General features: G+C 40.3%; 1 protein-coding gene across 2 annotated transcripts in view; it reads right to left on the bottom strand.

The window, feature by feature from the left end:
* TDRD3 (tudor domain containing 3) overlaps positions 1-24,752 on the bottom strand; it is a 459,135-nt gene that overhangs the window by 213,995 nt on the left and 220,388 nt on the right. For both annotated transcript variants that reach the window (XM_030200566.1, XM_030200565.1), the window contains exon 5: positions 17,052-17,193. In XM_030200566.1, coding sequence (XP_030056426.1) covers positions 17,052-17,193 — 142 coding nt within the window. The remainder of the gene's footprint in view (positions 1-17,051; positions 17,194-24,752) is intronic.

Raw genomic sequence — 24,752 nt, 5'->3', positions numbered from 1 at the left:
GGTCCTGGAGGCACCCCAGTCAGTCAGGCTTTCAGGATACCCACAATGAATATTCATGACACAGATTTGCATGTACTACCTCAACTACATGCAAATCTATCTTATGAATATTCATTGTGGGTATCCTAAAAACCTGACTGGCTGGGGTGCCTCCAGGACCAGGTTTGGGAACCACTGCCTTAAACCAATCTGCAGGTTTGGAGCCACTATATAAAATCAAAACAGATTACTTTACCCTAAAATTCTCATCAGCAATTTCCCATTCAGAAGTAATATCATCCACTACTTGAAAAATACAGAAAGCTTTAGATGACTTTCAGATCTCTACCAGCAATAGTTTCTGAAAAGAGGAAGGACTGAAGAGCACTTCACTGAATTCTTAAGAGTAGACAAAATCTACACAATTAAGGTTGGTAATTCCTTCTTAGGAAAACTGTGAACTACCAAAGCACCCTCCCCTGGAAGAACCGCCTGACTCTCAGACAAAAGCTCTCCTTCCAAACCTTCTAACTGCTCCTCTGCAGACATATCCTGAACCTCTCACCACAGAATACTGACCAAAATTTCTCAAACTGTGGTCCAAATCTAACCTAGGATGTTTTGCAGGGTCCACCACAAAAAGCTCCAGAGCTATAGTAAATTCCAAGGTAGGGGGTGGGGCGCATTCCTTTCCCAATACACAAAGCTTTATGTAACAAAAGAAGACTTATTTGACACCCCTGGGGCTGAACAATACAACCGGACAAAGAGCAGCTGAGGCAGAGCATTTCTACCTGACCCCAGGACTCACAGCAAACAGCTTGAAAGTGGGCTCTGCTGAAAATGGCTCATCTGCCCTGGGCAAACCAACTGCAACTGGCATAGTGAGGGTGGGTGAGCCACACTGCACAGACAATGGTTCCTTCCAGAAACATTAGATGCGGCATCAGCCACACAAGAAGCACATTTTCCTGCCAAAAGGTTTGCCTTACATGTTCCACACACATAGCACTTCTTTCCTTTTTCTTTTTCCTGCAATGCCACCATTAAGGCTTATAAACAACAAAACTCCTAACAGAGCAAATAATTCACAAGCGATCACATCACAACTCATTCATTTCTCAGTCTCCAGCTCCTGCTAGGATGGCACAAACCCAAGCATCTAGACTGGTCTTGTAGAAAGAAAAGAAACAAGGCTAATTAAAACCCTGCACTGCTTCTTTGTGACTAATTTATTTTCTGTTTGTCCAAGTTCTCTGATTCCCAGGTCATCAATGGCGTAAATGTTTTCAAATTAATACTAATAATTTTGCCTTTTTGAAGAAACCAGTTTGATCTCAACCTTCACAGTACACTAAACCCTAATGCAGGCTTAGCATGCCAAGATAGGCTTACTGCAAAAGAATCCTGAAGTAATTTCCCTGTCTGCACGTGCTAATTGAGAACTATTTTATTTTTTTGAATTATTTTTGGAGGGGGCATGGCATGGGCAGGGAATGGGTGTACAAGCGCTAATCAGTTAGAACGTTCACATAAACATGCACTAACTAGTTAACGTAGAATACTTAGCACCTCCTAAACAGGAGTTGGTAATTGCCCCCACATCATCTGCAGTTGCCACACACTAATGACATTAGCACATGACCTGCAAATCAAAAATTAAAAAGTCCCTATTTTTCAGCCACAGTAAAATTGGCTCAGTGCATGGGAAATTCCTGCGTTAGGACGCTCTAAGCCTTTTTTTTTTTTACCACAGCTTAGTAAAAGAACACCTAAATAAATCCCGCATTAGGACACGCTAAGCCCCCTTTTTTTTTTTTTTTTTACTACAGCTTAGTAAAAGCACCCCTAAATATTTTGCTTCATTGCCTATCATATGTTCACAACTGAACACTTTATTAGAAATCTTTGCATTTTGAAATAGCAACATTTAAATAATTAACTGTATCTTGCAGCAGACTTGAAAACATCAACTTAAAATTGCCGATCTTTGGGCTTTTAAACTGAAGCATCTAAATCTCATTCTAAAAAACCCAATTCTCCTTGCCATTAACTTCACTTTCATAGCCAAGTCTTTCACAGAATCCTGATTACTCTAACTTGGCAGCAGTACTACTTATCATTTTCAAACAAATTACAGTCCAGTTTCCCCATTTAGTGATGAAATTCAAATGCTTATAAACAGACTCTGTTAATCAGAAATCCCCCCACCTCTATTATTGAATTTACAACTATTCATGCCATTTGGCAATCAAAAAGGAAACAGGTTAGTATTATTATTATTTATTTCCACTTAGTATACTGCCTTTGCTAACTGGAAGACCAAGGCGGTTCACATTCTAAAAATTACAAAACAAAAAACAACTGAAAATGGTTGAGAAAATGGCCATAAGGATTACCTACAAGTATTTTTACAAAACCTATTATATAGTAATCTCACTTTCAATGATTGTATGGGCATTGCAAAATCGGACTCAAGAAGCACCTCTTCTTTTGCTAAAACAGACTTATTAAAAAAAAACTATCCTATATAATAAAACGCACCTCCAACATTCTGAAGCTGACTGCAAGGATGAGGCATTCCTGCTCTCTGTATCCATCTCCTGAATTGACATCACATACTTCAGGGTTCGTCACAAGCAAAAGTGACCAACCACACGAGGTTTCTCGGCTTCAGAATGTTGGAGGTGCATTCTATTAAATAGGATTGGTCAGTTCCTTGAAGCACAGCCAGAGCTCAGCGTCCTGCACAGTAACGCTCAGACACCAGAGAGAGAGGGGGGGGCCTGACACCAGCGAGGGGGGGGGGGAGGTATCTCTGTCACACACACTCTCTCTCACAGTCAATGTCTTTTTCTCTCTCACTCTCACACACTGTCTCTTACACACTCTATGTCTCACACTGTATTACATTCACTCTCTGTGTCACACAGTCACTCATACACTCTCTTGGTCTCATACACTCAGTCTCACAGTCTGTGTCTCACACACACTGTATCTGTGTGAAACACACTCTCTCTCCCACACTGTGTCTCACATACGCACTTGCACACACTCTCTCTCTCTCGCACCCAGACTCACTCTCTCTCACACACACACACTCGCACATTCACTCTCTATCTCACACACAGTCACTCTCACATACACTCTCTCAAACATACACACTCCGAGGAAAACCTTGCTAGCGCCCGTTTCATGTGTGTCAGAAACGGGCCTTTTTTACTAGTACAGTTATAAAAGGTGGTGAATCCAGCATTCCTTTTCTGGCTGCACAATGGATATGTTTTGGTTATTGTTTTACCTCAGTTTTTTGCACCACTTTTTATAGCGTTACAAATTTTAAATTATTATTTTACTTTTCGAAAACATTTAAAACAGTTTTATTTATTAAATAAGTTTAAGGGATGTCTTCTTGATTTATAGAGTGATTATTAGCAGTTTTTTTCTTTGATTATTGGATGGAATATTAAAAGTTATTTGATGATCTTATTATAAATATTATTTACTAGCAGTGTTCTAGTCATCCATTTTTATTGTAATCCACTTAGAACTCATTCTGGCTTTAGCGGAATATAAATTATAATGCTATGTTATGTTAACAATAAAGCTGATTATTATTGTATCTAGAAACCTTTCAAAAAGGATAAAGAATGTTTGGAATCATTTTTCTTAAATACTGTATCCCGATAAATATGCATATGTAAACATGTGTAAAAGAATGTAATTACTTTTATCAGGTTACAAAAGGACATAGAAATAAGTAGAAAGACTCGTAAAAAAAACCCACAGAAAACAAGTACATAAAGGGAAAAGAAGGAAGGATTCAGAGAAGCCAGTGGAGACGAAAAACAGTTTCTAGACTGAAATGTTATTGTTTAGCTTTTGGCACACAGAAACAGGCAGTATGATTTGATTTACTAGTTAATCTGAGGTGCCAAGCATAGTCAACATCAAATATCTGAACACATAAAGGGGAATTCCATAAACTATACGCTAACATTAAAATTCATATGCCCACTGTGTGTGTACATATTTAAAATACTAGCATATACAAGTATAGGTGTGTACTTAGAGTACATAAGTATTGCCATAGTGGGAAAGATCAAAGGTCCATCAAGCCCAGCATCCTGTTTCCAACAGTGGCCAATCCAGGTCACAAATACCTGGAAGATCCCAAAAAAGTACAAATCATTTTATACTGCTTATCCCAGAAATAGTGGATTTTCCCCAAGTCTATTTAATAATGGTCTATGGACTTTTCCTTTAGGAAGCCATCCAAACCTTTTTTTAATCTCCACTAACCGCCTTTACCACATTCTCTGGCAACGAATTCCAGAGTTTAATTACACGTTGAGTGAAGAAAATTTTTCTCAAATTCATTTTAAATATACTACATTGCAGCTTCATCGCATGCCCCCTAGTCCTAGTATTTTTGGAAAGCGTAAACAGACGCTTCACATCTACCTGTTCAACTCCACTCATTATTTTAAAGACCTTTATCATATCTCCCCTCAGCTGCCTTTTCTCCAAGCTCAAGAGCCCTAGCCGCTTTAGCCTTTCCTCATAGGGAAGTCGTCCCATCCCCTTTATCATTTTCGTCGCCCTTCTATGCACCTTTTCTAATTCCACTGTATCTTTTTTGAGATGTGGCGACCAGAATTGAACACAATATTCGAGGTGTGGTCGCACCATGGAGCAATACAAAGGCATTATAACATCCTCATTTTTGTTTTCCATTCCTATCCTAATAATACCTAACATTCTATTTGCTTTCTTAGCCGCAGCAGCACATTGAGCAGTATCATCAACGACGACACCTAGATCCCTTTCTTGTTCCATGATTCCTAACGTGGAACCTTGCATGACGTAGCTATAATTCGGGTTCCTCTTTCCCACATGCATCACTTTGCACTTGCTCACATTAAATGTCATCTGCCATTTAGACGCCCAGTCTCCCAGACTCGTAAAAACTCTTGTAAGTTTTCACAATCCTCCCGCGATTTAATGACTTTGAATAACTTTGTGTCATCAGCAAATTTAATTACCTCACTAGTTACTCCCATCTCTAGGTCAGTTATAAATATGTTAAAAAGCAGCGGTCCCAGCACAGACCCCTAGGGAACCCCACTAACTACCCTTCTCCATTGAGAATACTGACCATTTAACCCTACTCTCTGTTTTCTATCTTTTAACCAGTTTTTAATCCACAATAGGACACTACCTCCTATCCCATGACTCTCCAATTTCCTCTGGAGTCTTTCATGAGGTACTTCGCCAAACTCCTTCTGAAAATCCAGATACACAATATCAACCAGCTCACCTTTATCCACGTTTGTTCGCCCCTTCAAAGAAATGTAGTAGATTGGTGAGGCAAGGTTTCCCTTCACTAAATCCATGTTGACTTTGTCTCATTAATCCATGCTTTTGAATATGCTCTGTAATTTTGTTCTTAATAATAGTCTCTACCATTTTGCCCGGCACCGACGTCAGACTCACCAGTCTGTAATTTCCCGGATCTTGTCTGGAACCTTTTTTAAAAATCGGTGTTACATTGGCCACCCTCCAATCTTCCGATACCACGCTCGATTTTAAGGATAAATTACATATTACTAACGATAGCTCCGCAAGCTCATTTTTCAGTTCTATCATTACTCTGGGATGAATACCATCCGGTCCAGGAGATTTGCTATTCTTCAGTTTGTAAAATTGTAAAACTGCCCCATTATATCCTGCAGGTTTACAGAGAATTCATTACATTTCTCTGACTCGTCAGCTCCGAATACCATTTCTGGCACCGGTATCCCACCCAAATCTTCCTCGGTGAAGACCGAAGCAAAGAATTCATTTAATCTCTCCGCTACGGCTTTGTCGGCCCTGATCGCCCCTTTTACTCCTCGGTCATCTAGCGGTCCAACCAATTTTTTTGCCTGCTTCCTGCTTTTAATATACCTAGAAAAAACTTTTACTATGTGTTTTTGCCTCCAACGCAATCTTTTTTCGAAGTCCCTCTTAGCCTTCCTTATCAGCGCTTTGCATTTGACTTGACATTCCTTATGCTGTTTCTTACTATTTTCAGTCGGTTCCTTCTTCCATTTTCTGGAGGATTTTCTTTTAGCTCTAATAGCTTCCTTCACCTCACTTTTTAACCACGCCGGCTGTCGTTCGGTCTTCCGTCCTCCTTTTTTAATATGCGGAATATATTTGGCCTGGGCTTCCAGGATGGTGTTTTTGAACAGCATCCACGCCTGATGTAAATTTTTGACCCTCGCAGTCACTCCTCTAAGTTTTTTTTTCACTGTTCTTCTCATTTTATCATAGCCCCCTTTTTTAAAGTTAAACGCTAACGTATTTGATTTCCTATGTATACTTACTTCAAAGCTAATATCAAATCCGATCATATTAAGCGGCCCCAGCACCATTACCTCCCGCACTTCAACATGTATATACCAGTACACCACCTAAGCTATATTTTGTAAATGTACAACTACCTTGTATAGCATAGATTTGCAAGGAGGTGCACACATGAGCATTGCAGAACATAGGTGGGATTCCCACTTATGTAGCTTACAGAATGCTGCAAATTACATGCATTCCTGCCACATTTAGGTGCCCACACTTATGCTAGCTCTATGTATTTGTTAACCATGGATGCCTAAATGTTCGGAGTGCCAGTAGCAGGTTACATTAGTATTCTATAATGGAACCTAGGTGCTAAAGTTCTGTTATACAATAGGCTCCTACGGTGTGACTTTGGGGTGACTACTGTAAATTGAGGCATCTAGTTATAGAATTGTCCCTTATGTACTATACCTGTTTATTTCAATAAATTATAATTATTCACAAAAACAAAATGGAGCTAAAAATTTAAGCTCCTCATGAAGAAACAAGCGATTAAAAATACATACAATAGTTATACACCATCCAATAGTTATACAACGAAAATACTAAGACCATCAATCGAAGCATGGATAACCATTCACTGAGATCAAGCTGGATAATCAAGGCTGGATAAAAGAATAGGCAAACTAGGCACATGCCTAGGGCCGGTTAAGTTCAGGGGGCCTGGTGCAATCCCTCAATCCATTCCTGTTTTTAAAAAAGATCCCCTCACCCCCTCACCCATGGGTCCTGGTATCTATTCCCCTACTCACACCCCTGGTCCTGGCATCTCTTCCTCTCTTGCCTCCTCCCATGGTGGTCCTGGTATCTCATGAAAACAAAAGAATAGCCATATTGGTCCATCTAGCCCAGTATCCTGCTTCCAACAGTGGTCAATCCAGGTCACAAGTACCTGGCAAAAACACAATTAGTAGCACCATTCCATGCTACCAATCCCAGGGCAAGCAGTGGCTTCCCCCATGTCCATATAAATAACAGACTATGGATTTTTCCTCAAGGAACTTGTCCAAACCTTTTTTAAAGCTAGAAACACTAACCACCATTACCACATCCTCTACCAACAAGTTCCAGAGCCTACTATACACTTTGAGTGAAAAAATATTTCCCCCTATTGTTTTAAAAGTAGTTCCATGCAATTTCATTGAATGTCCCCTGGTCTTTGTACTTTTTGAATGAGTAAAAATTGATTTTATTTCCACCCGCGTGGATTTTGCAGACCTCAATCATATCCCCCCTCAGCCATCTCTTTTCCAAGCTGAAGAGCCCTAACCTCTTTCCTCATATGGTAGCAGTTTTATCCCCTCTATCATTTTGGTCACTATTCTTTGAACCTTTCCTCCTCTCAGTCCTCTCCCCTGGGTAGTCCTTTACACTTGCTTTGCCTCTGCAGTCAGCAGCACTACTACATACACGCTGCCTCTAGCCAGCCTGAGGCCTTCCCTCTGATGAAACTTCCTGTTTTCAGTAGAGCAGCATGCATAAGAGAGAAAGCCCTGGAGTGACTAAAGGCAGTGTGTATGTAATGCTTTGCCAGCTCCAAAGGCAAGTTTAAAGGAGAACCTATAAAACAGGAAGCGATACCAGGATGGGGAGGGGGCAAGAGATGCTGGAACCTGTGGGGGGGAAGGAGGAGAGATGGAAGAGAGAGTGAGGGATTCATGCTAGACTCCTAGGGAAGGGGAACAAGAGGGTAGGAAGAGAGAGGGACACATACTGGATCCCTAAGGAGGTGGCAGAGGGAAGGGAAGAAAGAGGGTTGAGAAGCTGAACCCTGTGGGGTGCAGGAAGGAAGAGAGAGAGAGGGAGAAGGATAGATCTTAATATTCTTTGTTTGATTTTTAAATCAATATTTGGGTTGAATTCTAAGAGCTCAAGTGAGTCTTGGGAACTCTGAAATTAGGTTTTTCTTCTTTAAAAACTATTTGATTTAAATCTATTTTTGAGGCTTCTATTCTGTTTACTGGGGCCAGAATATGGAACAAATTACCTTTGAAACTGAAGCTTGCACCTTCTTATTTTTCTTTTAGAAAAGTGTTAAAAATGTATTTGAACAACAATTTTATTTCATTATAATGTTATTTTGTTAGATTGTTATTTCCTCATTATAGGAGTCTCTTCTATTAATGTAAACCACTTTGAATCCATTTTGGAATAATAGCGATGTAGAAAATTCTGATAGTATAGTTATAGTATATAAGAAAGAGAAATGGAGAGACACTTGTCCCTGGGGGGGAGCATGTAGAAGGAAGGAAAGAGTATGGGGGGGTAAAGCTGGAAATGGGGGGGGTGATAAGGACACAGAGGTGATGCTGGACACATGGGGGATAGGGACATAGAGGGGTGATGCTGGACACGTGGGGGGGAGGAGGAATAGGGACATAGAGGGGTGGTGCTTGGACACTGATGACAGATGCCAAAAAGGGTCAGCGAGAGAGGAGATGATGGACAGAGTGGATAGGGACACAGGGAAAAATGGATGATGGATGTGGAGAGAGAAAAAATGCCTGATGGACAGGGAGACCCCGGCAAAAGAATTAAAAGAAGACAGAGAAAAGGAGGAACCAGAGGCTGGGACAAACAAAATAAAAAATAAATAAATAAAATAACCACACAACAAAGGCAAGAAAAAGAATTGTATTTTCTAAGGATTAGATTATGTCAGTTTTTGGAATGTACATCTACCAGCGCTGGTGTTAAAATATGGCTGGGGCCTGCAAGAAAACCTCATTCAGTGGCCTTCAATCTCACTCATTGTGGTGGTAAATCTTATTCTTTGGATGGGTCACCCTTGGCATCTGCAACAGCTACCTTTCTTATTGCCTGATGCAACAGCTTCAGCAGAACCCACCTTGTGTAGGATAAGTTATGTGCACATAATGTCTTCACAATGTAGATATGCTGACAGCCAGACCCAGCAATGTGACCTCTCCAACATGAGTACATTGATGAGGCCACATTGATGAGGATAATAAACTATGCCAACAGGAATATACCCCAGAGAGTTCTGAAAAACCTTATCAGGCAGGCATAGGTATTCCCACCTAGCAACCATCAAGTAAGAATATGCTCAGCTCTTTTCTGTGTGCAGCAGCATTTGGATCAGTTTTTGTCCTGCTTTTCCTTAGATAATTTTCCTTTCCACCTGACTTCCAGTCGGTCTCTTTATACTTTCTTTGATAATATCCTTAGTTAGCCTTTGAAATCTTTTACAAGCTCCCTTTTTTTCCCCTCATGCTTTTTTTTTTCAATTCAGTGCAGCCTCAGTTGGCCCTCTTTTTTCTGACACTTCAGCCTTTGATGTTGCATTGGTTGGTTGATTTCCTGATGACAACAAAGGCAACCAGCAGCTTCAAGTGCAGCCCTCAATAAGACTTCAAGATGTCCTAGTCAGCCATCACAGGGCTTGCATGCAATGCCTGGAGCTAGTGAATGCTGTCCCTGTTTGTAGTATCTGCTCAAATGTGTCATCCAAGGTCATCACCTTCCAAACACTTTCCACAAAGTCTGGTGCAACTCCATCAGAACCAATGGCATCAACATAAAAGGACTATGGAGCTGCACTGACTGCTAGCAATTCAGCAGCGTCAAGGGCACTTTCGTCAATCTCAGTACCAACATCAGGGCATAGGCTGAAGAGTAAGGAGCATTCCCAATCGTGCTGCTCAGTATAAAAGACGCACTGTTCCAAATCAGGTTCAAATCCAAGCAGATACAATAATAAACACAGAGTTAAAGGGTCCAAACATCAGTTTATCCTTTGTTGTAAGAATCCAACAATAGCCTGCTGCATCTCCCAGACAGAGATCACCTACAAAACACTCCAGTGGTCAGAACTATTTCCATCCATACTTTCCTCTGGTAAGGACAAGACTTCTCTTGTTGATGCCACTCTGGTGTTAGCTTCCACAGTGTTTGAGATGAAGTAGGATAAGAGGACTTGCAAGGTCCTCACTAAGCATCTCAGCTAATTCAGATGCAAGCACAAAGCATCTCAGCAACAGTTATGGTGCCAAGTGAACTGATCTTGGGAGCCTATGTCCTGGCATTTTGAAGTTCAATTCCAAACATCGACTAAAATACCATATGCACTGTTGGAGCAGTGTTAGCTTATGAAAGGGGAGAATCTTCATTTCTTGAGCCTCAATTAAGACCTTATACACCCAGAGTCATATAGAAAGCTGAGACTATGGCCTCCTCAGAATACTATCCCGCTGTGATTTTCAGCACCATCCAGTTCGCACTCCCAAATCCAAATCGCTCTCGTAGTAACACAGTCCTCTGTGAGCTGTACTGTAAGAGGACTGTGTTACTACGAGAGCGATTTGGATTTGGGAGTGCGAACTGGATGGTGCTGAAAATCACAGCGGGTTAGTACCGCATAGCTGGTGACTGTCACTACTCGAGGGCAGCAGAAACGGGGTATATGGAGCGAAAGGAGCTAATAGAAAATGATGGGTGAGAATAAAACCTTGACTTAATGGGCATTTACAACTTGAACTCTGTACGATCGCTATATCTACAATTTGACCCCTGAGGCAGGCGCCTTTTTGGCGCCGAAACACGGCCCGTGTCGGGTCTTTGGCTAATAAAGTACTCCTGTTGTCCTATTCTTGAAGGCCCAGTGTTGCTTTTTTCTTTTGGTTTCTCTGATTGTATACTGTATTACCCTCTCTGTCTGTACTATACTACTCCTCAGAATACAGACATAATTCTACAGTCTGACAATTCTTGTCATCTTATATAAACATCTAAAAAATGTAGTTCTGAATAAGAATACTCTCTTTACCTTGCCTCAGATCCCTCTCTTCCTTAACAGTAAGTTCCCACCAGAGGACATTTCATGTTCCACTTTCAAGCTATGAATGGCTGATACCATTCCCTTTCCTTTGGAGGTAGAGGATGAGCACAAAACTCCATTAGCTTCTTTTTGATGCCCTTAAAGAGTCAGTGGCAATGTTCATCCACTGGCTCTGACTGGAGGTACAAAAGAGAATGCACAAAATCCCATTTTCTATATTTACTATTGGAAAGAAGATAAACATCAAATAACATGTTCAGAAAGCTTCAGAATCCATCAAGGTTCAATTGATGCATAAGGGGGAAAGGAGGGGAGGGCAGGATTAATAATAAGGGAAAGAAAATGAGGAAATATGATGGACGAGGAAGAATGAGAAAAGAGAGCATAAATATGATGTATGGAAAGGAGGATGAAAGAAAACATGTTATGAGAGGAGGAAGAGAGGAGATCTGAGCAGATGAGAGAGAATGAAAATAAACAGATCATTGGAAAACAAGAGGGAATGCTATGAGGGACAGAGAAGTAGAGACTAATGGAAAAGAAAACCTACTTAAGGAATGACTAACTGGCAGCAGATGAAGAGATAAAATCTTTAGGGAGAGACAAGAAACGTAGAAATACAGATGAGTGGGTATGGCAATGGGAATAAAATGGGGAAAATGGAAATGTTAAATACAAAAAGGAAAGATTGGGCTGGCACAGTGATTCAGGATCTAGGTATTGCACTGCCATGTAGAAAACCTGGATTCAATTCAGGATTATGTTACCCAGGAAGGTCTAGGGATAAAGCATAGGTAATATTCACAGCCAATGAGGGAAGGAATCTCAGCCAACACTTAAATGAGACACCTAATGGATAGACTTGGGGTCCATGTTAGCAGGAGTCTGGAGGAAGTCTCAGTTTGTGGACCCTGGCCAACACTGTTGCTGTGATAGATGGGCCAAGTTAGAAGGCGGCTAGTAAAATAGGGGAGAAAAACTGCAGTTGGTTGTGAACAAAGGACCACACTGTAGCCCAACAGAGGCCACCTCTGACATAGTCAAAAACCAAAAGGCACAAGAGTACACTGCCAGGTCAAAGAAGAAAATAATGTGGACAGATAACAAAAGGGATAATCCAGATACATACAAAAATGATTTGTTTTATAAATGAAAACTTTCACACATTAAATACTGCAAGGAAGTAAATACAGAACCTGATTTGTAACTTGCCCTGAGCTCAGATTTGAACAGGTGACTGAATTAAAAATCCAAAACCAATATAAAATGTGTGTTCATTTATGCAAATATGCCTCTAAAATGCTGCAGAATTTCCTAAATGGATGTACTCAGGAGGAGCCACAGGAAGTCAGGGGCCTTTGCCATCACTGTATCCAGGGTTACTAGAAAGATAGATACTACTCTTCTCTATTAAAACAATATGAACATCAATACAATTGTTGCAGCAGCCATTTCACACACAGAAAAGTTATGACAAGCTTTTCAGAGAGGGGGCACAGAAGGGCACACATTTCTTTATTACAACAAAACCCATCAAGGAAATCAAACTCATATTAGTATTAGTGGGCAATCCAGCTTCAGTTATTGAAATGCTGGCTCAACCAGAGTGTGAGCATAATTTGAGTACCAAAGTCTGCACTAAGCCTCAGTTCATCAAACATATTATTGTTACAGCATGAATGTGCTCAGATAATGACTTCTGTGAACAGTGGTTAACAGTTGGAAGATAATAAATAAAATGCCAAAAAGAACATCAAGAACACTAGACAGAAGTACCAAATGTTCTGTTCTGCATTAGACCTTTATCAGTTAGAGAACAGTAATAAGATGGCAACACATTCTGCATTCTATAATATACAGATGATAACTACATTTTAGTTAGAACATCAGATGTAATTTGGTTTAAGTGTTTTGAATGCATAAATCTGACATTATGGGGCTCATTTTCGAAGCATTTAGACACACAAAGTACCATAGGTTACTCTGGTACTTTGTATGTCTAAGTGCTTTGAAAATGTGCTCCTGTATCAATACAAACACACATACATATATGCATGATATGAGAAAAATATATTTAGGAAGATTGGAAATAAAATTATAAATTATACATGTTCTACAAGACAAAACAAGTGATTTTGACCCAGCAACTCAAAGACAGTGGGCCCTATATTAGGAACACTATCTTTTAAAGGGGTCAGTTATCTATAAATGATCTTACCCAACTCCCTTTCCCCAATAACCCCCTCCACCATCAAATGGACTACTTCCCATCTATATCCCCTCATACCCCAACCCCAAATTCTCACCCCCTCACCTACTAGGGGGTCTCACTGGTGTCTAGCAAGGGAAAGAGAAGAATGCCACAGTTGCTCCTGCCTTTTAGGCTGCCAGTTTCAAAAAGACATCTAACCCCCCACACCACTCCTAGCAGTAGTGTCAAATTAATACCCTAAAGGTCAAGCTGCCAAATAAAAATATGAGGACATGATAGTCATTGTGAGGACAATTTCATAAGCAACTTGATCATGTAGAACAGCATTTTACACTGTATGATCAAGTAGGCACTTACATAATTGCCCCAGTGTTAACATGCATCAAAGTAGGCACTAAGAAAATATAATGCCTACTTTGATGTAATAACTATAAGCATTCCCAGGGGTGGAGAATAGGCAGAATATGAGTGGAATTGGCATTTATATGTGTCTCTTATAAATAAAAGCGTAAGTGACAAGCACATATGCACCCAAATTTAATCCATAACTTTGAGAAGGTTTAACTTTGTGTGTCAACCTTTACAGATACCAGTTTTATAAAGGCGTATGTTGCCTTTACAAAACAGGTGTAAATTATGCACCAATGTGCTTTTACAATCTAGGTGCCCTGTTGCAAAATAACCTCTCCCCACCCCCACAAAAAAAATCAGCTTTCAAGATATCCTATATAATAAAAAGCACCTCCAACGTTCTGAAGCTGGCTGCGTGGACAAAAACCTTGAAGCGTTCGTGCTCCTGCACTCATCTCCTGACATGATGACGTCTCCCACTCCCGGAAGCGTCACGAACCAATGTGCCCAATCACAAAATAGCAGCGCTGCAGCGCCAGTCAACAACAACAGACTAAAAAAAAAAAAAAAAACCTGCCAAACCCGTGCAAACTTCTTCAATCGACGAACAAAACACAGCGCTCAAAAAAAACAGACGTGAAGACCCCCCCCCCCCCCCGCACAACTGCCTCGCAAAAATAGTTGACTGCCAAAAAAAAAAAAGGCTTGAGACGAGACTGCCTGACGGCTGAGACGCGCTGAACAGCCTCCCTACACAGTTACCGCTGTGCTGGCCAATTCGCGCTGAAATACAGAACGGTAAGGAGGGGACCATCGCTAACTTCACTGTTCCCTGTCTTCAAGTCAGACCGAAGAGGGAGGGAGGGAGGGGGCGGGGCCTGCACCTCAGAAGGAAGGAGAGCAAGTTACCGCTGTGCTGGCGAATTCACTCTGAAATACGGAATGGTAAGGAGGGAGGGGACCATCGCTAACTTCACTGTTCCCTGTCTTCAAGTCGGACCGAAGAGCAAGGGGGTGGGGCCTGCACCTCAGACGGAAGGAGAGCAAGGGAAGGAGGGGGTCATGGAACTCAGTTCCACACACACACTCTCTGTATCTCTCTGTCACACACACAGTCTCTCTCAGACACACACACTCTTTCACTCCCTCTGTCTCACTCTCACACACTCTCTCTCTCTTGGACACACACACACTCTCACACACACATACACTCTGTCTCAATGACCGCCCCTGTGGTCCTGCCCACACACTCTCTCACATCAGATGGAAGGAGAGGAAGGGAAGGAGGGGTCATGGAACTTAGAGCCACACAAACACTCTCTGTCACACTGTATCTCTCTGTCACACACACACAGTTTTTCATTCTCTGTGGCCCACTCTCACACACACTCTCTCTCAGACACACACAGTCTGTATGTCTCTCTCTCTCTGGGGTCTGGAACTCCAAACAAAAGGGGGACTTCACCTCGCACAGAAGGGAGGGGGGGCTGCACCTCAGACGGTAGAGGGGGGCCTGCCTGCACTTCATCCGGAAGGGGAGGAAGGGAAGGAGAGGGTCATGGAAGCTGGACCCACACACACTCTGTCACACTGTACCTCTCTGTCACACACACACACTCATACACAAACAGGACGGTTGGTGAACATAGGGTGAGAGCACAAACACACAGACAAATACATTGGGTCAATTAAACTTAAAAAAAAAAAAAAACAGGAAAAACAGAACGGTTGGTGGACATGGGGAGGGGGTTGCTGCACATGGGGGTACGACAGGGCAACACATTAAATACAATTAACAGGGGAAAAAATGCCATACTCATGAACAATCTTCCACATTAAACACCTTTCACAATTACTCCATCTCATTATAGCACTTTACTATGAACTGTTTGGTAACAACAATTAACATATGAATATAACCTTGCTAGCGCCCATTTCATTTCTAACAGAAACGGGCCTTTTTTTACTAGTTGTAAATAAAATAAAATTATAATTTTACTGGGTATAGTGACAAGCTTAATCTTTTATGCAGCATACATAATTTGTTCCACCACTTACTTTATTTATGTAAAACCATTCAGTACTCACTGTTCCAGGGTTCACAGTAAGTTACTACAAACATTCATAATCATTTAGGTAAACATATAGAAAACAACATAAAATCAACTAACATCAAGATAACCAGAATCAAATAAAACTGTGAAACCCCATCCTAAGCCATAACTAAACATCAAAATACATCTTTCAAGGCTTGTTCGAAATAAAATGCTTAAATTGGTTTCCAAATACCACACATGAGAGATGGTAAGCAAAGTTGACAGAGGTAAGGAGTTCCATGAAAACGGTCCAACACATAAAATATGTTTTCACATTCTTAGCCCAACACAAGGAACAGACTGTCAAATGACCCTGTGTTTATGACCACAAGCACCTGCCTGTCTAGTACCATGAGACCGCTTCACCTACCTGCAAAGGCATGCCCAAACATACATTTATTTATTTACAAAGTTTATACTCTGCATTATCTCACAATTCTAAGCCATTTACAAAATATAAATACATAATAATAAATGCTAGACAAACATTAAAAACAGAAAAGACAAATGATCCTGATAGCTTTAAATTTTGTTTATACAACAATGAGCAACCATTGCTGTCAAAAACAGCATTTATTTCACTTCTAACAATTAAAAAAATTACTTATAGTTAAGCAATAGACTAAAAAATATTTTTTTTATTGTTTTTACATAATTGAGTCAAAAGGTTCTAAAAGCAAAATAAATATGAACTGTACCTAGAGTATAATCGAAGCCTGGTACAAATGAAATGAGAACATGAAAATGTAAATTTGTCAGTATTTATTTTCATTATCAGTTTACACATGAAATGAAGCAGGAATACTGTAAACATTGGGCAGTGTGACTGGTGTGTTCTCAGTAAATTATTTAAATTTAAAAATGTGATGAATTTGGACTTAACTGAGACAGCACTAGGGCAGTAGGTTCTGCACAATTCTATCAGTGTTAACAAGTGTTAAAATTCTAAAGGACAAACCACAAAAATGTTATTCCTAATATAAATGTTTTTCTATAGTAAGGCTTGTAGAACATTCTGCCTGCGGTGCAGAACAGCACATTGATTTGCTTCTGGTAACACTGGCCTTTAAGAGCAAATAGGAAAATGAAGTTTTAGCAAACCATACACAGTTTCAGCTTGTCACATTTTATTCATATTGTGTGCGCCAAGGTCAATTTCATATGGCAAAAATCATCATGTGGAAACTATCAGAGCAGGGAAGAAAGGTTACCTCACCCTTTGCAACGCCCATTTTTCTATCAGGTGCTCCACTTCACCTCCAAGTACTACAGTGTTGGTATCATCTAGAAGCAAGAATCCATTTTTTACTTCAACAGTTTGTATTAACTTTATTTTTGTGCCAGGTGGAGTGTTCAAGCTATAGGAAAAGAAAGAGACGGAATATTAAAATGCTAGCTCTGCTTAAGATATTACTGAAGTTCAGGTTTCTTAAAATTACTGAGAAATCAAGCTCCAGAATCAAACAGCCTATCTCCTTCATTGGAATGCCAACCTTGGAAATTCTATCAGGGAGTGTAAAGGATGTGAGCAGAAAGATTCCATCAACAGCGCTGGAGCAATAAGCAAAAGCAGCCAACATGTAGAACACAAGAACAGAAGTAGCAGTGGTACACAAAGTCTGGATGGATTTTCTTAGATGAGAATACTTGGCAGGCTTCTTAACCAAAAGGTCAGATAACAAACAAGACAAAAGGAATCTGGATATGGATAGCTCTCTCTGTTCTACTTTGGGAGAAAGCTGTTAAGAACATTCTCAAGGTGACTGAACTCATACAGTATCACAATAGTGCTCCAAAAATCAACAAGAGAATGCATCAGTATTACATTCCTGCCCCCCTCCCTCCAGCCTTCTCATCATGTCTCACATTCTCAGCCCTCACTCTCTCATCAATCTTACTCCTATCTTTCTCCACCTCTGGTCATACTAATTTCTGCATTGGAAGAGGGTGGGGAAATGAAGGAAAACTCTAGAAGAGAACATTTTTAGTAGAGGATCATCTCAGACCACATCTTGCAGAGTACAATGCAGAGAGCTCAGAAGAATCTGGTTGCCTGAAGTTAAAGACTGCTATTGTTTTATCGATTTTTATGTCAGAGGTACAGTAGGTGGGCAAAATCCCAGAAGTTGTATATAACTAAATGTTCCTTGGCTGGGCTTAACCTGACCAGACCCCTGGTACACCTGGGTTCTCAGGAATGATGGCAGTTGGGTATTTTTAGCCAAATCTTGGTGTTAAAGTTTGGTAGTTTCTGATTTAATTTTTAAGGTTTTTTTTTTTGCTTGCATAAAGGAATACGGGAGGTTTGAGTGAGGCTGACTGATAATAAGGGGACTTTATAAAGTGGGCACGGTTAAGGGATGTCATTTTGCTCCTTTGGCTTTTTTTAGCATCCGCTCTCCCACACTCTGGAGTTTTTGGAGATCTTTATAATGGTGTCATTACTGTTGTTATGGGTGTCACAGCTGAGTTGTCCAAGCCAATTGTTCAACTCCACTCTATTCCATTATGTGGTCTGACTGTTTTTGTGGTCGAGAGTTATCCCCCAGATTCTATATAGCACGACTTAAGTTGCGCGTGCAAATCCAGTCATATTCTGGATTTGCACATATAACGTAATTGCTTAACAAGCCAATCAGTGCCAATAATTGCCACTTAATTAGTGACACTAATTGGCATTAATTACAATTTATGCACAGAACTGTCTAAGCGTATTCTATAATGTGATGCCTGTAAATTCTAAGTCGCATAGTTGAAAAGGGATGTGGCCATGGGCGGGGGCATTTCTAAAATCTATGCGCGTTGTTATAGAATACACCCAGTCTGCACGTAATTTAGGTGTCAACATTTACATCAAGTTTTGCTTGGCATAACTGCCTGCGACTAAATTTAGTTGCGTGGACAGGCGCGCAACATATTCTATAAACTGCGCGGAAATTTAGGCTTATTTTATAAAGTACTTCTAAATTTAGGCATACTTTATAGAATACACCTAGGCGTGTTTCGTTTCGGTGCCAATTTTTTAAGCATGATATATAAAATCTAGTCCTATATGGGTAAGAAAGAGTCGGAACAAATGAATACATATAAATGAACTCTGTAGACGATATTCAAGTATTGACAAGAAACAGAGTTGTTTATTTCAACATAACAGATTTCAAGAACAAGATAAAAAAAGGAACACTGAAACAATTTGCCACTAGCATTACTTGGTTAATTAATACCCATTATTAGTAACTAGGAGACAGCATTAAATAAGATGTGTTAAATGTGTTAATGCACAATAGTAACTCTATGCAGGATTTTTACCACCCTATTTCTAGTCTAAATTTTATATTTCTACCCTGTTTTCCTTCTGTATAAATCACGCTTCCATACCAAACTCTGCAACAAAAAGCATAAAAAATTCAACTTCACAAACATACATGTTGATCAGAAACTGTGGTGTGAAAAGGAAAGAGTGAATTTGACTACTTTTTTAAATAACCTAGTTAAGATTCCACAACAGAGTATTAAATGACAGCACATTTATAGAGAGGGATGAGACAGCTGACAGAAAACCACAACTATTCATCTATTTTATTATGATCTAAATGCAGGCTGATATGCAATTACATACACCTGAGCTTTTATAACAATGTTTGAGCTGCTCTATTATTCTATCTAAGGTCAATATACAAAACATTAGCAATTTTCTCACATTCATAGTTGCGAGCTGGTTTGACAGGAACAAATACACTGCTCGGAAGAGTGCTGCAAACAACTTGAAGAGCCTCTTTCTAATTGTTAGGTTTTTCAAAGCCATTTAAGCAAACTACATTAATATCCTAAACTCAACAGAAAGACTACAACAAAACAAGTGAAGCTCTTTGAGCAGAGTACTTGCTTGTACATTAAGGAGGAAGATTCAATGAGTCCATTTGAGTGTTTCTGCAACCTGGGCTGCCCCTATTCTCTGGGGATGGCACTGCACCTGACTACGAGGAACTTATTTTAATATATTTTGCTTTGAATGGTGACTAGTGATATAAAAACACATCATATACCCAAGCAACACAATTACATATAACCACCCAGGTAGAAATACCGCCTTAAACATGACAAGTTGCATTCCTGACCTATTACATTTTTTTATTGTTTTGTGTCAGCCATGCTTTGTTCCACTTTCTTAATGTAAATTAATCTGCACTAATTTATTTTGCACATAGTGAAGACTTTAAAAAAAAACAATGTGGAAAGGCCAGAACCTGTCTCAGCTGATTAGATGCCACACAACCCAAGGTTAGACTTTCAAATTCACAGAATATGACAAAGATAGAGAGAAAAGCTAAAGTTATGGCATACCAGATAGAGAAAAATGTTTCTGAAAACTTAGGAACCAGACAAAAGAGTTTTGAAACCAGGAATATAAGTTACTTACTCACAGCATGTGTGTTCTCCATACACAGCAGGATAGAAATAATCACAACAAGGGTGACATCACCAACTGTGACCATAATGGTAGGTAAGGAAAACGTGTATCCTGGTGTCCATGGAGAACACCTGCTTCATGTCAAATAACTTGGTTTACTCCAATGGTGTAACTACATGGGGTCTTGGGGACCTGGGCCCCTCCCCCTAGTTTGGGCTCAGGCCCCTTTCACAACCAGAGTATCCGTTGAATGGTTGGCGGGGATGCTCGATCTTCGCCAGTCAATGAGATCCGCTGCCTGCTACAACCCCTCAGCAGCGAAGAATTTGGTGGCCTCCTTTCCAGCCACCAGCAACGGTACTCCTCCTGTGTTCTCAGTTCATACGTAAAGAGTGCTCGTATCGGTGGCTGGAAAGGAGGCCACCAAATTCTTAGCTGCTCAGGCAGTGGATCTCATCGGTTGATGGGGATTGGGCATCCTGGCCACCAAAGATAAAATTATTAATACAGCAGGAGAGGAGGAAGTAAAGAGAAAATTCTGGACCCGCGGGAGGGGCTGAAGCTGAAGCGAACAGACAGATGTGCTGGAGCTGGCGAGAAGGGACAGAGGTGCTGGAGACCCATGGGGGAGGCAAGCAAGGGACAGAGGTGCTGTAGTCCCATGGGAGGGCTGAAGGGAGGGAAGGAAGAGAGGTGTTGAAGGGATGGAATGGAGAAAGGTGCTGGATCCATGAGGAGCTGTGGAGGGAAGGGAGAGAGGTGCTGGACCTGCGTGGAGGAGGGCACAGAAGGGAAGGGAAAGAGAGATACTGAACTAAGGGGGTGAAGAAAAAGAAAGAGGAATACTGAACACAGTGTAGGGGCAGAGGAAAGAAGAGAGACACATTGGTATGGGGAAGGAAGAGAGGGGACACAAAGGTGAGATGCTGCATATAAACATAAAAAGGCAGCTATTTTTTTCAGCGAATGGATCAGAAACTTGGAATAAATTTCTACAATTTTTACACAACAGTACAACAATTTAAGAGTGATTTTAAAACATTCCTTTTTATGGATGAATACAATTGAACGCAAGACATTATGTTTCTGAACGCTGTCTTCCGAAACCAAGTCTGGATAACGGCTCACTCCTTCCTAATGTTTTTTCCCTTACTGTCCTAATAATATTGTAGTTCCATCCACTTCCCTCATGATATCAGTCTAGTCTTTCCCTTTTCTAATCTATTTTACTTTTTGTTAGAATGGAAGCCACCTAGATGTTTACACGAAGGACGGTGTAGCAACCCTTCTAATAAACTTGAAACTATATGGACACAAGAGGGGCAATGGCGGACATGGGAGGGGGTATATGGACACAGAGGAAAGATGCTAGATATGGGGGAGAATAGGAACATAGAAAGAAGATGCTGGATTTGGGGGGCATAGGGACAGAGAGGAGTGATCCTGGACACAGGGGGAGAAGATAGGGACATAGAGTGGTGATGATAAATGCGGGGAAATGGACACAGGGAAGATGCTGAACAGAGAAGTATAGGAGGATACAGAGAAGGGAGATGCTGAACATGGGGAAAGATAGTTGCACAGAGATGGAAGATGGATGGTGAGCATGGGGAAAGAAGAAATGGGCAGGAGACCCTAGTGAGTGAGTTCAGAAGACAGAGGGAAACCAAAACCAGAGCCTGGGACTAACATGATTTGAAAAATAGAATGATCAGAGAACAAAAGGTAGAAAAAATATTTTTTATTTTGTAATTAGAATATGTCAGATTTGAAATGTATATCCTACCAGAGCTGGTGTTAGATGTGGTTGAGGCCCAAGGCAGAAATTTTGGAGAGGACCCAAAGCCCACTTCCAGGCCATGCCTTCTTCAGCTTCTAGCAAGCTTAGGAGGCTCTAGATGCATTCCCCTAACACTGTCCCTGGCATGTGTGATCTTTATATTTTGCATGGTATAGGAGGAAATGCGTCTCTTTCTATTTCTTTGATGTGGCTTCTTGGGATTTTGGTTTAATATGTTTATCATTTTTAGTCAGCAATTATGAATTTGGCGTGTGTGTGAGACTGAGGTATTCCGTTAGCATGATTTTTCTATGTAGCATTCTGTAGTTAATTTGGCTTGTTAAGTTTTCCTGACAGTGGAGGGAATATTTGTGAAGGGAGAGGGGAGAGGTGATTTGTTGATCCTTGTTAAGTAATTGTGATCGATAAAACCACAGTTGTACAGAATATTGTTTCTTTTTAAACTTTAATAAAATGATTTAAATATAAAATCATAACTGTTCGAGGCTTGTGCAGATGGGATCAGACAGTACTCACAGGGACTGTAACAAACTTTGTCCCTGTGTCATTCTCTATAGTATCCAGGATAGCACATTTCAGAAGTGCTATGGTAGTGCTACAGTAGTCCAATTGGATGAGATTTCACTTTACAGATTAGAAATATCAATTTGCTTGTAAAAGAATTGGATACAGGATGCTAATCAATTCACCAAAGTATGCTTAGGTACTGGAATATCAACTATATTGGGGTTCAAGAAGATAATCAGCTGTGCTAATTTTCTGAAGGATTCAGTATTTTTTCAATTTTATTTTAATTGAATATTCTAACACAGAGTAAAGAAACAGAACAATCTCACACATCTTTCTAAAAAATATTAGATTATTATCAAAAGACCTATAAATAAAATCCACATAACTTAGAAGCGACTGACATCAAAAGAAAAAAAACACAGGAAATTAGAGGAATATAACTTTATCAATTACCTGTAAACTTATAAGGGCCCCAAAAATCAATACACACCCAGTAAAAATAACAAAAAAACAGAAATATCAAGTTAATTTATCAAATAAATATTTTAAGCTGAGTTGGATGAGAAAAAATGTATATCCTGATACTCGGAGGACAGAAAGTTAAGTAGTGTAGCACCTCAAGGATCAGTAATGTGAATGATACATATTTGTGAGTGACACTGCTGAAACGTTAGAAGGAAAGGTTTGCCTTTTTATGGATGACACCAAGATAAGAGTCGACTCCCCAGATGGAGTCAACAACATGAGAAGAGATCTACAATATTTAGAAGAATGGTTGAATGTTTGGCAGTTAACAATTAATGCAAAAAATTGCAAATTGATGCACTTTGGTGTACAAATTCAAAAGAGCAGTATGCACTAGGGGGTGAGAAACTGACACTCAAGGATCATGAGAGAGACATTGGGATGATAGTGTCTGAGAATCCCAAGGTGGCGATACAATGTGACAAGACAGTAGCTATTGCCCAAAGTATGTAGGGTGCATAGAGAGAAGAGTAATCTATGGAAAGGAGGTGTTGATTTCCCTGTACACATTGTTGATGAGGCCCCACTTCGAGTATTCTGTCCAGCTGTGGAGGCTGTATCTCCTCAAGGACATAAACAGACTTGAGACAGTTCAGACGAAGGCAAAAAAAATGGTACAGGGCTTGTGCCATAAGACATATGAGAAGAAACTGGAGGACTTGAATATGTATATGCCAGAGAAAAGGAGAGAGAGAGAGAGGATATACGATACAGGCATTTAAGTACTTGAAATGTATTAATATACAAACAAACCTCTTCCAGAGACGCAGGGTCAGTAGAACTAGTGGACATAAATTGAGGTTGCAGAGAGGTAGACTGAGTATGTCAGTCTAGAATCACAAATCTCAAGAACCTTTGATAAGGAAGTCAAAATGGAATATGAAATGTAGGCCTCTTTGAGATACAGGAATAGTGAGAAAGTCACCATGGGAAACTGCTGCTATGATCAACCATAAGGTTTTCATCCTGAAGTGAATTACCCAACAGAGTACAATTCACCCATTTAAGGTCCAAGATAGGTCAGAAGAGTCATTCCTTCTTAGGTACTACCAAATAGATTGAATAGCTTCATATGCCTAACTCAGTCTTGGGAACAGGACTCAAGGCACCTAGGTGTAAGAGGTTTGGTAAAGGTAGATTTTTGGCAGAGCCGTGACACAGAGACTCCAAGTAAATGCTACTGGTTTTCTTTCTATTTTAGTCTGGAATTTAACTGTCCTGTCAGTTTTTGAGTGGGGTTCCCTTTCCACTCTGCTTCTAACCTATTTGGTAAAAAAATTTTAAAATTTCTTTTTAGATTTTAATTTTGTGTGTAAACCACTTTGCTATACTTTGTATTAAGTGGCGAATAAACCGTTAGCAAAAGGATGGCTTCTTAAGAAATATGATATAGACATTTAAGGTTCTAAAGTACAAGAGGTCCTCTGAGGTCCTAGAGTACAAAAGGTATCTGCAGTGGTTGTCTGACATGCAAAAGGACCTCCATCAACTGAGGAATGATAGGCCTCCTTCAGTAGGCTCCTGACTTCACAATATCCTGCTAGACTGAAAAAGCACTGAAATATACAGCCAACAAAGATGATACAGGTAGTGCAATATGGCATCAGGAGGACATCAGATGGGGTTATGGCCATTTGTGAAACATCAGATGGAGAATGTCTTCGATTTGA

Source organism: Microcaecilia unicolor, chromosome 4 (assembly GCF_901765095.1).
Source record: "Microcaecilia unicolor chromosome 4, aMicUni1.1, whole genome shotgun sequence".
NCBI classification, from domain to species: Eukaryota; Metazoa; Chordata; class Amphibia; order Gymnophiona; family Siphonopidae; genus Microcaecilia; species Microcaecilia unicolor.
Note: the sequence above shows the minus strand (reverse complement) of the source record. Positions and strands in the feature narration are given on the sequence as shown.